Raw genomic sequence first — 16362 nt, forward strand, 5'->3', positions numbered from 1 at the left:
CTCTGAATCTTTTGATGATATTATGGACTGTAGATGATGAAATCCCTAAATTCCTTGCAGTTGCACATTGAGAAACGTTCTTAAACTGTTGGACTATTTGCTCACGCAGTTGTTCACAAAGTGGTGAACCTCACCCATTCTTGCTTGTGAACGATTGAGCCTTTCAGGGATGCTCCCTTTATACCCAATCATGACACTCACCTGTTTCCAATTAGCCTGTTCACCTGTGTTTTTTGAGCATTCCTCAACTTTCCCAGTCTTTTGTTGTCCCTGTCCCAACTTCTTTGGAACGTGTTGCAGGCATCAAATTCAAAATGAGTGAATATTTGCAAAAAACAATGAAGTTGATCCATTGGAACATTACACTACAAGAACAAGATATTTATTCAGCTGAATATCGGTTGAAAAGGATTTGCAAATCATCGTATTCTGTTTTTATTTGTTTTACACAACGTCCCAACTTCATTGGAATTGGGGTTGTGATATGCATTTAAAGTGTTGCAAATGTTTGAAAAGGTAATCTTCTAAGGGTTAACCAGAACATCATTGCCTCATTGTCACTGTAGGCTTCTCTGTGCTGTTTCTCTCTCTCTCTCTCTCTCTCTCTCTCTCTCTCTGTCTCAGACTCTCATCTCGCTCTCTCGCTCTCTCTTGCTCTCTTGCGCTGTCTCTCACTCCCCCCCCCCCCCCCCCATCTCTCTCTCTCAATCTCGCTCTCTCTCTCTCTCAGCCAGAGCTTTCTCACAGTCGTGTAATAACATGATGTTGTAATGTTTTGCTGTTGTCCTGTTGTACTGGTATTATCTTGTGATCTTGTGCTCTCGCAACTCTCCCTCTCTTTCTCTCCATCCACGTAACCAATAAAACCCTCCATTCTCTCTCTTCCTTGTCTCTCCATCCTCTCATCCCTCCATCCTTCATCCTTCCTGTTGCCCCTACCCCTGCCCTCGTTTCGCCCCTCCCCTCGTTTCAACCCTCCTCCTTTTTCCCCTTATGCCCCTCCCTTTCTGCAGGACTTCTGGCAGGTATGGGGCGTAATGCTGAGCTGCATGAGTGTGTGCACGGGGGCGCGCGTGTGTGCGTGTGTGTGTATATGTAGTGCGTGTATGCGCAACTGAGCGCTATTGCACTGAAAATCTTCTTCCTTCTACCTCACTTCTGTCTCTCTCTCTCTCTCTTTCTTTGTCTCGCTCTTTGTCCTCAAAGTTGTCACTGCTTCAGCAGAAGGTGGTTTCTCTGTGCCTGAGCAAGCGTTTAATCCTGAGCCACCCACGCTTATGCCGAGCAGGAGCCCAGCCAAACAGTGCATTAAAAGTGTATAAATTTCATTTAAAAATCATTGGATCGGTAATAAAACACACCTCGGCCTCCGCAGTGGCGAGCTGAGGGGAATTTTGGACTCAGCGGAAAAATAGATGCGAAGAGCAAAGTTACTGACAGTGCACCTTTTCCTCGTTGGCATAGAGAGAGAGACAGAGGGGGGGAGAGAGAGTGAGAAGGAGACAGGCCGACCTAGACAGAGTGCTGTTGTAGTCAGTCGACGGATGTAGCTCATGGTATTTTCCACAGTGTGACTCAGCTCACAGCTGCTTGTGATCCAACGTGGCCCTGCAAGGTGTGGAACCTCATGCTACAGCATAATTGGCGATTTCCTTTTCGCTTGATTAAAAAGGAGTGATTAGTCATCAAAAGGCATATCCTCCTAGCCTGGGCTGATGAGTGGTGCTGATATAGTACATTTGCCCTTTAATTACAGATGATGATAAAAGCTGTAATATGTTCTTCAGTAATGCAGTATTAAAGGGCCCATAGCGTGAAAAAGCAGTGTTTTGTTTTATTGAAACAAAATAATTTGTAGTACATAAATACTGTTAAAGATTAAAAGGCCATACCATCCATAAATAGAAACTAACCTGCAAATACACCAATCAGGCATTATTACTACGCTCACTGTCCATTTTATCAGCTCCACTAAACTATATAGGTGCACTTTGTAGTTCTTCAGTTACAGACTGTAGTCCATCTGTTCCTCTGATATTTTATTATCCCCCTTTTACCCTGTTCTTCAGTGGTCAGGACCCCCATGGACCCTCAGTGTGATAACACTGAAGTGGTGGTGGTGTGTTAGTGTGTGTTGCGCTAGTCTGAGTGGATCAGACACAGCAGTGCTGCTGGAGTTTTTAAACACTATGCCCACTTACTGTCCACTCTATTAGACACTCTTACCTTGTCAGTCAGAGACGATGGCTCATCTGTTGCCGAACAGTTTGTGTTGGTCATCCTCTAGCCCTTCATCATTGGTCACAGCACGCTGCCCACAGGACGCTGTTGGCTGGATATTTTTGGTTGGTGGACTATTCTCAGTCCAGCAGTGACACTGAGGTGTTTAAAAACTCCAGCAGCACTGCTGTGTCTGATCCACTCAGACCAGTGCAACACACACTAAAACACCACCATGTCAGTGTTACTGCAGTGCTGAGGTACAAATAGTACCTGCTCTGTGAGGGTCCATGGGGTTCCTGACCAATGAGGAACAGGGGAAAAGGGGGCTAACAAAGAGAAACAGATGGACTGCAGTCTATAATTATAGAACTACAAAGTGCACCTATATAGTGTAGAGTGTAGAAACAAGGAGGTGGTCATAATGTTATGCCTGATTGAGGTATATCAGTTTGTATAATATACCCCAGTTTTCATAAATAAAGAGATAAAGGTTTATTTTTAGGGCTGTTATTGCAATGCATATATACTGTATATTTTGTCAAGAAATATAAGTGAAGGATAGATCTGGATTTTATACTATATTGGAACACATGCACACATTTTCTAATCCGCTTCTCCCTCAGGGTCACGGGGGGCTGCTGGAGCCTATCCCAGCTGTCATTGGGCAAAAGGCAAGATACACCTTGGACAGGTTATATTGGAACAGTGAAAGTTAAAATAAGAAATTGCTTGTTTAATCAAGGGAAACATGAAAGTAAGCACTGCTAAATTTCTAAAGGTAATTGTTAAATTTCATACCTTTCATTTGCAAAGCTGCAAATATATCTATTTTTGAATGAATTACTTCTGTGATGTCACAAAAATCAATGTACATACATAATGAAGTTATAAAGAGTGTTTCAGCCTGGATTGCATTTAAATAAGACACAGTACAGCTTGTTTAATTCTGACATAAAAGAAACATACCAAACATAGAATATGGGCCCTTTAATGCACTGTTTATCATACAGTGTTTCTCAGGCAGACTTGTACTAAATTTACTGTGGCGCCATCTGGTCTGATAGGTTTGAAGTGACCTTTGGAAGGCTTAGAAGACACACCTAAACACACACACACACACACACATACAACATTAACAGAAAGGCCAACAGACAGCACACACCCTCGCCACACACTCGTGTGCGGACTGTGTCCCTGAAGGTGTAGCATTTGAACTGTGATCAGTATTGAACTGAAGCAGAGTCTTTGACTGAGCTGACGCCTACGCAGCCACATGCATTCAGCAGAGCTCCCTTTTATTATACAATGACAACAAAGCCCCCCCCCACACACATTCTCACCTGAAGCTTAGCTTACACATGTGCACTCAAGCTTATTGTGGAGCACAATGTAGTAGGAGGCCAGCAGCTGGCCGTCCCTTCTAAATTATTGAACGGACTCTCCCCTTTGTGCGCAGGAGTGAGTGAGAGTGTATGTGCCTGAATGAATAATTCAGCATGGTCAGAGGCTCAGCTTAGTGATCTGTCAGCGGCTCTGGACCGTACGTCGACGTTTAAGTTCGCAGCTGGTCTCGCAGGGCCAGGCGTGATCTCATAATGAGAACATCTGGGGACAACCACGAGGAATTTTGGGCTAAAAGTGGGCAGGAATGTAGTAAATTGGAACAAACTGAAGATGCTTTTATGCCTGCCTTATTTGGTGTGGAGCAGGCAAACTTTTTTAGTTTGTTAGTTTCTTGACAGGTGTAAACAGTCCATCTGTACTCAGTTCTACACCCAACCAAAGAGCCATGGTCCAGTAAAAAGCACAGATCTCCGTCCACTTCAAAGCAGCCTGTGCTTCACTATGCTGCTGGCGGAAACGGCCACACCAAACAAGCAAATTCAACACCAGAGCGTGCTTTTCTCTTCTTTTAGCAGCATGTTAGCGCATTATCTTCCAGTTGTAATATTTGAGTCTTGATGGATGCTGATCATTCTCGCAGCACCAGATACTGTAATAATGATAGACAATCAAAAACGAAGCATTTTGACGCTTGAACTGCAGAAATCATTGTTGATAGGTTGGGACAGACACTGGCAACCTGATTAGTTGAATTCTAATTGATGTGCAACTAAACCAGTAGATTTATTAGGTTTATTTTTTATTGCTGTTATTGCAATGTATGTATGCATTGTGTCAAGAAATACAAGTAAGGGATAGATCTGGATTTTATACTATATTGAGGGAAAGTTAAAATAAGAATTTGCTTGTTTAACATAGGAAAATATGAAAGAACTGCTACATTTCTAAGTTTACCTGATTTACCTGGTACATTTTATACCATCCATATATGGAAACATGAAAGGGAGACTGGAAACTGGCTCTTGTTCAGCCTGCAGAAATGTAGCCCCACCCATTCAGCATGCTACAGACATTATAAAGTGTTTCAGCCTGGTCTGCTCTTTAATGAGGCATAATACAAGGCAGCCAATCAGAACAGAGCCTGTCTTAAAGGCACAGTCACAAATACAGCTTGTTTAATTCTGTCATAAAGAGAAGTTGGATGTGAAATGTTCATCTAAAAATGAATTGCAACTGTTTTTGCTAGTAAAACCAACATACCAAGCGTAGAATATGGGCCTTTAATGCACTCTTTGTCATACAGTATCTTTCAGACAGACCTGTGTTAGTTTTAGTGTGGCACCATCTGGTCAGATAGGTCTGAGTGACCTTTGGAAGGCTTAGAAGACACATCTAAACATACACACACAATAAACATGAACAGAAAGCTGCTATATTTCTGGCCAATAATGCAAAGAACACCCAGGTGTAATTTGGTGCAATTCAACCATTGTGTGAAACCAACCAAACCAAGTAAATCCAAATTCAAGTGAGGTTCTTGTGTGAAAATTAGCAAACAAGGTGTGAAAACAGCATGTGAAAGCTGATGTGTTCTAAGCTGATGCAATGCCTCATGAAGGCGAAGCTCAAAGTAGGGGGCAGGGGTGCACTCGCCCACATTGTTTGACAGACAACAAGCCTGTCAGTTAGCATGGTTGAAAAGTCCTCCAAAAACTCCACTTAAGCAGGTAGATGTGGGTCACATGTATAGAGAAGACATGGCAAAAATAAATGGCACCACTTCACTGAACAACATAGGGTTACATAACACCTGCGTAAGCCTTTCACAACAACTGAGACAGCCCTAGACATTTATAAAGCCTTTTTTTCCAACAAGTATTAGATGCCGTAACAGTCACTGAAGTGAAGTGAAGTGAAGTGACATGACTGACAAAAGCAGCCTTTAAATAATGCATGATAAATTATGCTTCTTGGAAAAAACGTTCATAAATGTTTTTGTAGGTTTGTGTCAGTTGTCATAAAAGTGAACAAACAGGCTTGTTTTGCTTGTGTTATCAGTTGTACTTGGGATGTTAAAAGCTTACATACTAGAGGAATTTGGGGGTGGGTTTAAGAGCAGTTTTCTCTTTTTGTGGCCTTTTTTGCTTCAATCCATCACCGAAAGTTTAAAAAATTGCCACTAGACATGTATTCTTGTTAAAAGATCATGACTGGCCCCACAAGACTAGTTCATATCCACACTGCACACACCTGCGCTCAGCCTCAGGCCGGAGAAATCCTCTAGCTGATCTCCGACAACTCTGAACTGTGCTGTAGCTCTCTCTCTTCTCTTTCTCTCATTCTCTCTCTCTCTTCCTCTGCGTGTGCATGCCCTGCTGAATGCCCACCACTGACCGCAGGATGGACTCTGCTAATTAGGAGCAGGGTCTTCGCCGTGTGGCACCACAGTTAGCCCTGGACCCGGGAGGCTCACTCTGTCCATCCTCCTTTCCTCACTGGGCCTGATGGACATGGAGAAGCATGAGCACAGTGCACCCAGCATGCTGCGGAAGTGTAGCTGTCGTGACTTTTCTGCGCTACACTTCTCATTAGGGCTGCAACACTTAGCCAACCGGAGCAGTTAGTCATCAGATATGTTATTTTTGGCAAATGCATTGATGCTTGCAATTTCAAGCAACCCATTGTTCCCTTCAGTGATTATAGACACCCATTTCAGTACTGTTTTTGCACAGCCTTGACTTTGCTTCACCATGGGGAAGTCCCTCTCAAGGGCCGTTCCAGTGCTGTTTTAGCTTGACTGAAGTTAGATGACCTCTCATGTGTTGAGGAATTGAACCACATGTAGACAGCAGAATTTGCTAAAGACTTGCCCATTGCAATTTCACACCAATACTTTTTCAACCATGGAAAGAATGATAGATGAAGCTGTTCATAAGCGACAACAATGGAATACTTAAATTTACATCTATGGCATTTGGCAGACGCTCTTATCCAGAGCGACTTACAATTGAATCATTTTTACACAGGTAGGCCCAAGGTAGTGTTAGGAGTCTTGCCCAAGGACTCTTATTGGTATAGTGTAGGATGCTTGCCCTGGTGTGGGATTGAACCCCAGTTTACAGCATAGAAGGCAGAGGTGTTAACCACTACACAATGCTTAATAGTACAAACATGATAAGTTTGCTGTGTTCAAACTGATTTGTGTAACAAACTATAATATATCTGTAATACATGACTGCTAATGAAACTGATCTGCTAGCGATCTAATGGCTACATGGGTAGCGACAACACTAAAAAAGAAAAGCAGTCTCATTCTGAACTTGAATTGTATTAAACTTCATACGCAGTGGTTTGCATTACAACATTTGCCTAGATTATTAGATCACTGAGGCTAGTGTAGCCAAAGGCTAGCATATGCCAGTCTTCCCCTTGTGCTGTGAAATGCTACTTGTGTAATGTAGGTGTCTGCACGTTTCCAAGGTGTGAGGTGGAGTTGGTCAGGGCGCGGTAAAAACAGTATTGAAACAGTGGAGCATTGCAGTTAGACAAAGTAGCGCGTCACAACAAAAAGAGCTCATAGTAATGCTTCACGTGAACTCTGCTCTGTGCGTTATAAACATGTCGTGGTAGATGTCATATACAAATAACGGACTTTGTTCACAACAGTGTCATTTTACCATTAGTAGTAATTGTCGTGACACTTATTATAATAATAATAATCATCATTTATAATAATAATAGTGACACATAATGTCATGACCATAATGTTTAATATCATGGAAGTTTATGTCACATGAAATCTTTTGCTCAATAGCTGTTATGACATTATACGATATGAAATATGTCATGGAAGTAAGGAGTAGATAATGTGGCACTGTTACTGGACATAATCTGTTGTGACATAAGACGTCTAACAAAACATGTTTATGGCATGATTAAGTTTATGTGACGTAGCAAGATTCAAGTAAAGTGTTATCGAATGTACTTCTGGGTGGATAACGCTGGTAGCGCTGCTTTCATACGGCACATTTTGTGATAACCACAAGAGTTGTTTTAGAGCAATTTATTATTATTATTATTATTATTATTATTATTATTATTATTACTATTATGTGTTTTTTTTTTTATTTAACCAACACTTTTTAAATTGTTTTCATGGTGATAATGTCACAGTTAACAAGACTTTGTGGTAAATTTTCTTTTGTCGTGTAACAGTGAACATGTGTTCACACACTTTGTTTAAGTCTTTATTTATCTGCTACTTTAATGTTTGCTTTTTGGATGAGAATTTCACTATATTAGTGGCAAAGCAAGCTGTGCACTTTCTCTCACTGGCTTTAGTACTAATTATAGAGCTCTTTCCACTTTGTAAAGCCAGAAAATGGGGAAAAAGTTCTGCCTAACCTATTTTTTTGGGTACATTTGACATTTCAGCCTCAAATACAGCAAGGTTTTCCCATAATTACCCATGTTTGTTTCACTCTGATCAATGTGTAGTACTGCTACTTAAAATGAGCTGCTTCTAGATCAGACCAAACCACTTAAAAGGCCATATTAAAAAATGTCAACAAATCCCTGGGCCAGTTATGGTTTTATTTCATTTTTATTATAACTAAAATATAAAATATTATATATTATTATATTAATATTATATAATATTATATTTTATTATAACATTTTGCTATGACCCGAACTGGCCATTCAAAATATCTATAAAATATTATTCAATTACTGCAACAGCAAAATAGGCACTGAATGCTGGAACTATTCAAAGATAATTTCAAATAAAAACTAATTGTTTTATATAAAACAATAGGTTGCATTATCTACGGATAACTGTCAAACGTCTGTATCTGCTTTTTTATTTTTGTGTAACCGCTGGCCTATAGAAGGGGGTCAGAGCAGACCTTATGTTGCAGCGCATGCCAGGAATCATAGTGCAGCTCATGGTGAAACTGGCTAATATTAATAGAAAATTCAAATAATTCTGCAGGCCTAATAATCATGCCAAAGGTGACACATGGGTTCTGGATGCATGTTATCTGCCCAGAGGTACAGCCAACCTTGATGTTTCTAAACCGTCTGATTTGGTCAATACACTGTAGGAAGCTTTGGGTGTGATATGGCTTCAAATTCTTTCCCCAACAATTATTAATTGTTAGTTGCAGCCCTACTTCCCATCATTCCTGCGGTCACACGGCACTGTGATGTCACAGCGTCTGCCTAGCGCCAGGTGACCTAGGTAAACGGGCGGCGGTCAGGAGCGTGTGGAATGCTGATGGGGCTGCTGCCATGTTTACTAGCCTGGTGTCTCGTGGCTGACTTTGCCGACCCCGTTTTGAACTTTGAATTTTCAGTAGGAGCTTTTCAGTGACGGCTGGGGGATGCTGTGTCTGTCTCTCACACGCACGCTGCTCCTTTAATGTTTCCCCTATAGCTCTTATAGCCGCTTGTTCTCAGACTCTAAGCCTATGGTATTCGGTGTATATGTCTACTGAACTGTATGATTCTTCAACACTGTTTCCACTGCATCCACATTACACTCACACCAGAATGAAGAAGATCACGGTTTGCAGGCTGAAGTTGGGATTTGTTTTGTGAAAGTGAGCTTTTATTGGTGTGTGCATGTGTGCTTTTATTATTAGTGATGTTGATAATGAAAGAGTGAGTGGAGTGGGTGGGGAAGGTGACCTTTTCTGAAGTCCCGAGTGAGTGATGTGGGATATTGAGTTCTGTCTGCTACTCTGTGTGTGTAGGGGTTTAGCCTTTTGCCAGATTAGATTTCAAAATGAAATAATGGATGCGTCGCACAGTTTGTGATGTTAAGCTGTTTGTATGCTTTCTCAGAACTGCTGTTTACACTGTACTTAGCACTCTTCTTTCTTCGCTTACCACTCACTTAATGCAAGTTTCAATCTTTAAACCTGTAATAAAGTCACTGCTCTGTTCTGGTTTGACAGTCCTGTTAGCTACTGCCTGGCAAACACATGCACATATATTATTTAGCAAAAGTCTGAGGCACCTGAGAACATTTGGTAACACTTTACCTGAACCATGCCATAAGCATGGCTTGGCAAATGTCATATGCTGTCATGAGATGTTATACAGTAATGTAAAAGTGTTAAATTACTGGCATCCATTACTGGTAACCGTGTTAATAGATGCCATAATGTTTGATTTAATGACAGTCAATGTCACAAGGTAATTTTTCCTAATTGTACCATAGTGAGCCATCATGACATCAAACATTATGACATCTGTCATCACATTTAAGCCATGAGGATTTTATCCATGGGCTAACAACAGGTTTGTTGTCTATTGGACAACATTGACCAGCTTTGAGCTCCGCCTTCTTGAGGCGACATTTTTTGGGGTGATTTAAATTTTTTTTTTGATCAATTGTCTCCCTAATTTAGTTGTATCCACTTCCAATTCCAAGTCTTATCCAGTTCTGCACACTACCTAGGACTCTTTCGGTCACACGATGCCACCAGTGCTAGGAGGAGGAGCTTCCTCCAGGTCCTGTGAAGCACCACCACATCTTTTTTGAACTGCTGCTAACACACAGGCACGCAACATCTGAACGTGCTTGGAAGAAAGTGCCAACTGCCAGGTCTTTTATATAAGCTAATAGAAGCCTGCGCTGACTAGCATTGCATTGACTGATGGGGGAGAAGGAGGGCCATCCTACCCACCCAGAGACTGCGAGGCCAGTTGTGCTCTCTCGGACTCCCAGCCACAGATGGCTGTAGCATCACCGTGGTGGATGGTTTGCCACTCTGGAGCCCAAACTGGTTTATAAATATAACACTCAATGTGTTCCCACTCCAGTAAGTGCATGTTCTCATGCATATTTAGCCTGTTTCTCATGGTCGTCACCAGATGTTTATGTTACAAGAAGATGTCTGACCATGTGTGTACATGTTTTCACCACTAAGACCACTTTGTTTGGTGCAACATATGCAAATAATGAGACCTGCAGGATATTCAAAAAGTGATTTCAGTATTCAGTATTCTGAAAGCTCCAGGAGTACCTGAGCACCCCTGCACATCCCTAGCTATGACTGACCTAATATTTAAGACTGTCTTGGTCAAGACCTGTCGGTCCTGTTGACCAGGAGGCTGAGTGTAAGCATAGCATGAGAGAAAAGTCTCAGATTAGGGTTGCTTGCCTGATACTGAGGTTCTGCAGATTTTTCCATATCTGCAAAAATCTCTCCATTACGTCACAAATTTTGCTTTTGAAGTTCCTTGATAACGTGAGCAATCGCTCTCTAAGAGACATGCATGTAGAGTTTGACGGTGGGCCAATGCAGCAGCTGTTGGTTTGATTTGTCCTGCACAGGGGACTAAACTGTCTCTCTCAGCTCTTACTCTGTATGTGTGACACGCACAGGTGCTGTGTTGTGTGTGTGTGTGTGTGTGTGTGAGTGTGAGCACATTTGGGACGGTGCCACTGATGCATGCATTTTTGCCCAGACAGAGGCAGATGAGAATGAGACGGATGTTCTAGTTGGGCCTCCCTCACTCACACACTGTTTCTGCCTATCTGTACTGCTGATTATCAGTAATGAGATTGCTACATCACAGCATTGCGGAGTGTCTGCTCGCTCTGCTGCCAGCACGTACACTCTGTACGACCTCAAATGCTCTGTGGGCAAAGCCCGGTTGTTGACTTCCCTGATTTTAAAGAGCAGAAAGCCCTGAAGCAAACCCAGCAGTGCGAGAGGAAGAGCGTGGCTCACTGTGAGCCAGAGACAGATGGGAATCCCCCTCCAGCCTTCCTGGCAAGCCGGCACACTGGATTCTAACACAACTACAGAGCATTCAGCTGTTACACAGCTCTGGTTGTTAGTCAGCTGCTTTTGCTGTGTTTTATGCTTTTCTTAATGCTCAAATTTAAAGTAAATAGGAAATCATGGTGCATTTTCCTTCTGTATAGTGATGCCTAATTAAAACATTAAGATGTCAACAGTCATTCAGAGCTTTGGTGTGAAAAGCTCAGGTTTAGAGAAACTTACCAAGTCACAGTTGTTCACAGTGATGGTGATAGGAACCAAACGGCCGACGAGTGTAATGCCTCTCCCTCGCAGAAAATTACTACTTGAAGTAGTTTTGAATATGCTGCCTGATTCCTGAAACATGTTTATATGCACTCAGTAATTCGATCTGAAATCTGATTATTGAAATAGTCATGTAAACAGCATACTCTGATTTTTAGATTGGAGTAAGGTCTAGAAATCTGATAAAGAGAGCTGGATTTTAGCTCAGTGATCAGATTTCTCTGCGTGCAAAGTCTGATTTCTTTCAGATTTCTCAGCCTGTGCATGAGCGAAACAGACCGTGGTACCGGAAATAAGCGAGCAGTGTTGCTGCTAAACACTTTTGGAGCGATGCAGAAACCCAGTACTTGACGAAATTAAGGATATAAATATGCTTCATTTTCTAGATAATGTATTTCATATTTTCAGGTAAAGTGCCATGAAATTTGAGTTTTATGTTGCATCACGTCTTCTTCTGTGAGCTTATTGGCTGGTCGCAAAGCAAAAAATCAGATGACTGCTTGTCTCATGAAGACCCTGAGTTTCCCCATTATCTGATTACTCAAGTGCCTATAAACGCGTTGATCAGACTTGATAAAATCTGATTTTCTGCAGTTATCAGATTATTACGTGCATGTAAACACTCACTGAGAAGGCTTTGGCTCAGAATGTACTTTTAAAAGCCATTTATGGTGGAAAGCTTCATGCAAAGTGTTGCAAGGAACATCCCAAAGAAAATGTTTAACATTTACTCCTATTTTGCCATTATCAACATAAACAAACAAACAAAAAAACACGTGTGGGATTACAGGTGATTTTGTTTTGTAGATGTTGCAACTCCTGTTTCCTGTTACCACCACCTGTAAATAAATCCGAGTTGGTAAGTTTCTCTACAACTAACCATTTCAATCTGAAAGACTTTTGACAATTGAATTCTACAGAAACTTTGAAAAAATGATGGATCTCCCCTCTAATATGACCAGGGACATGAACATGAAAAAACATTGGTCTGGTTGCTCTGTGCTGAATTTTTTTGAAGAAAATCTCTTCTTCTGAGATGTTTTTCAAACTCACATAATTCTAAATGTGTGAAAATATTTAGCAAGCTAAGCCTGCTAACTGTCCTGCTGGGTTTACAGTTGGCTAGCCTTCTCCCTCCCTGTCCAGTGAGTAGAAGGCATGCATTGCCACCTAGTGTACCAAAGCATCAAGAGTTTATAGTTTATAGTTATCGTTAAAATAGCTGCTAATTGACATAATCCTTTTATTGCCCAGGGCTCTTTGGCTGTATTGCGCTATAGGTGGAGACTGTGCCTCGTTGAACAAAGCCTTTTTTGCTGCTGGGGATGCACTGTTATGCATTGTTATCCCCAGATAAGCAGATGGCAGCTCTTCAAATCAGCCTCCCCCTGCCTGTCCCAGAGAGGGCGGCACATAGCTTTACTGTCTAGAAGAAGAGGCTGGAGAGCTGGAGTGGGACTCTTCTCTCACACTCTGCCACATAGAGCAGTGCTGCAGTGAGGATTTGTCTGGCTGGTCTGAAGAGGGGTTGGGCGTGTGAGACTGTACATGCTCTTTTAAATGAGCTGGGTCATGCAGTTGCTTGCAGCCCAGCTGCAGAGCTACAGAGCCCATCTCATGTCTCAGAGCCCAAACGGCTTGATAATGTCTCAGAACAGTCTGAGTCATGTGCCAGTGCCCTCTCAGTGATGTCTCAGCTATGTCTCTGTGGCTGTAATATTTCAGTCGTGTCCCATCTATGCTTTAGTAGTATCTCTACTATACTGTGCCTCACTACAATCCTTGTATTGTCTCAGTTGTGCTATCTCAGTAGTATCTCTGTACATTCTGTACTGTGTTGTCCCAGTATGGTCTCTCTGTTATCTCATTACTGTCTCAGCTGTGTCTCTGTACTGTCTCTGTTGTGTTTCTGTATTGTCTCAGCTGTGCCTCAGTTCTGTTCTGTACTCTTGGTTATTTCTCAGCTGTGTCTTTGTATTATCTCAGTAAAAGCTGCATTATTTCTGTAATATCTCAGTGTCTCAGGAGAGTCTCTACATATTCTCTTAGTTGAGTCTCTGTACTGTCTTAGTAATGTCTCAGCTGTGTCTCTGTACTGTCCCTTTACTGTCCCAGCAGCCGGGTCTCAGTCAACTGTGTCTCCATGCTGTCTTAGTACTGCTATGTAGCTATGTCTTAATGTCTCTCAGCTGTGTCTCATTACTGTCTCAGTTGTGCCTCAATAATGTGCTACCTCCATACTGTCTTGGTACCGTCTGTGTCTGAGTAATCCCTCCCTCTCTTCTCTGCTATGTTTCTGTCTTGTCTCTGCTGTGTCTTTGTACTGTCATAGTAATATCTCTGTACTGTTTCTGTCCATCCCTGTACTGTCTTTACTCTCTCAGCTGAGTATTCTCTCTGTATTGCCTCATTGCTGTCTCTACACTGTCTCAGCTGTGTCTCAGTAATGTCTCCACACTGTCTTAGCTGTGTCTCTACACTGTCTCAGCTGTGTCTCAATACTGTCTCTACACTGTCTCAGCTGTGTCTCAATACTGTCTCTACGCTGTCTCAGCTGTGTCTCAGGACTGTCTCTTTTATGGTTTCAGTACTCTGTACTGTCAGCTGTGTTTCAGCACTGGCTGCAGGTTCATGCTTGGCGTGGGCGATGGTGAGATGTGCATCACCAGCTGTATGGTGCTGAACTGTGCGGCAGCCATTAGAGGCGTGAAGCTGCTGCTGTCAGCCCACCAGCTACTCCAGCGGGATGCTGCCAGCTTCTCTTTTTGTCTCCGCTCACTTTTTCTCATTTGCTTTCTCAGTCTCTCACTGAGCGTAACCGCCTGACAAGGGGGTAGGATCACCTCTTGGGCTTCCCTTGCCTTCTGTCCCGCACTTGCAGGCACCGTTCTGTGCTAATTTGCCGCCTGCTGTGTGTTGTGTGTGTCTTCCTGGCTGAGAGAGGTGCTGTACAGTCAGATCTGTCTGAAGGTGACAGCAGGGAAACAAGCAGGCTGGAGCTCAGTTCCCTATAGACACAAACGCATAGCTCACCTACAGCTCACACACATACATGTACCATCCAGCTGCTCTTCCTTTTTCTCTCCAACCCCCAACCCATTTGAGAACATGCATTAAAAATAACCTGCACTCTCCTTGTCCCTTATATAAGGAGCATGTTAACATACATGCACCCGAGCAATACTCAGCTGTGCACTTACACTTACAATTCTGCCATACCTACTATGAGCAGAGCAGTCACATTCATAATGAATGTTTTGGATGAAATCTTATGTTTCTGTATTTGTAGTACAGTGACGCTGAAATCAGCATAGTTGCTTAATGGCTATCATGTTACAGCCTGTGTACTAACCTTTTTTAGAGGGAGCCTCTTTTAGAATATGTGTGTATGTGTTGGCTTTGAAAAAGGAGAGCATACTTGTGTTTCATGTGACGTCACACTTTATCATTGCTGCCATTTTGAGAACCGAATAAAGGACTGACTGCACAGGCTTTCATAATTCAGATAAAATTTGAGAAAGCACTTACAAAATCTGATGCTAACAGTAAGTCACAGTTGCTACCAGTGTATATGCCGCTCAAAACCGGCAAGACTCAACGGCAGCACGGGTTTTAGATGTGACCTAAATCATTACATAAATTACGTATTGGAAAAAATCAGTGACATGTCCTGTCCACTCATGATTGGCCTGTTCTTTTCTGTTGTACTCTACTCTGTTCTATTCTATTCTGTAATTAAACCTGCTACATAATGGTGACATAACCATGCCATAAACATGTCACGGCATATACAGTATCTCAAAAAAGTGAGTACACCTCTCACATTTCTGCAAATATTTTATTATATCTTTTTATGGGACAGCTCTATAGAAATGAAAGTTGGATATAGCTTAAAGTATGCATTGTACAGCTTGCACTGATTGTACGGCTGCACAGATTGCTGGAATCCTCTTCCACTCCTCCATGATGACATCATGGAGCTGGTGGATGTTAGACACCTTGCGCTCCTCCTCCTTCCGCTTGAGGATGCCCCACAGGTGCTCAATTGTGTTTAGATCTGGAGACATACTTGGCCAGTCCATCACCTGTACTTTCAGCAAAGCAGTTGTCATCTTGGAGGTGTGTTTGGGGACGTCATCAAGTTTCCGAAGGCGGGGATCATTCTCTGCTTGTCCTCAACAAACTGTTTGCAGCTTCAGAAGAGGCTTCCTTCTGATACAACAGCCATGCAACCGAGTTAATGCGTAGTGCAACGTATGGTCTGAGCACTGACAGGCTGCCCTCCCTCTTCTTCAGCCTCTGCAGCAAAGCTAGCAGCACTCATGCGTCTATTATTTGAAGCCAGCCTCTGGAAATGACATTGAACACGTGAACTTGACCCTGGTGAGGCCTGTTCAAAGTGGCTGAGTTCTTTTCAGAGGACAGTAAATCTATACTGCTATACAAGCTGTACACTGACTACTTTAAGCTATATCAAGTTTCTTTTCTAGTGTTGTCACATGAATAGATATAATAAAATATTTGCAAAAATGTGAGAGGTGTACTCACTTTTGTGAGATACTGTATATGCCGTGACATGTACTCACTTTTGTATGTCAAATGCTGTCGTCACAGATTATGTCCAGTAATATAACAAGGACAAACCCAAAACTCTATGACTGCCATCAACAAAGCTGTTTACACAAGAATAGCAGAGCTCCCTTTTTAATTAATAATGCCCTGTTTCTATTTT

General features: G+C 42.2%; 1 protein-coding gene across 4 annotated transcripts in view; it reads left to right on the forward strand.

The window, feature by feature from the left end:
* Window positions 1–16362, forward strand: part of micu1 (mitochondrial calcium uptake 1) — a 114990-nt gene that overhangs the window by 60207 nt on the left and 38421 nt on the right. For 2 of the 4 annotated variants that reach the window (XM_017694067.2, XM_017694068.2), the window contains exon 6: window positions 1014–1025. The exons of the other annotated variants lie outside the window; for them this stretch is intronic. In XM_017694067.2, the coding sequence (XP_017549556.1) occupies window positions 1014–1025 (12 nt within the window). The remainder of the gene's footprint in view (window positions 1–1013; window positions 1026–16362) is intronic. 4 annotated transcript variants of the gene reach the window in all.

The sequence above is a fragment of the Pygocentrus nattereri genome, chromosome 5 (assembly GCF_015220715.1).
Source record: "Pygocentrus nattereri isolate fPygNat1 chromosome 5, fPygNat1.pri, whole genome shotgun sequence".
NCBI lineage: Eukaryota > Metazoa > Chordata > Actinopteri > Characiformes > Serrasalmidae > Pygocentrus > Pygocentrus nattereri.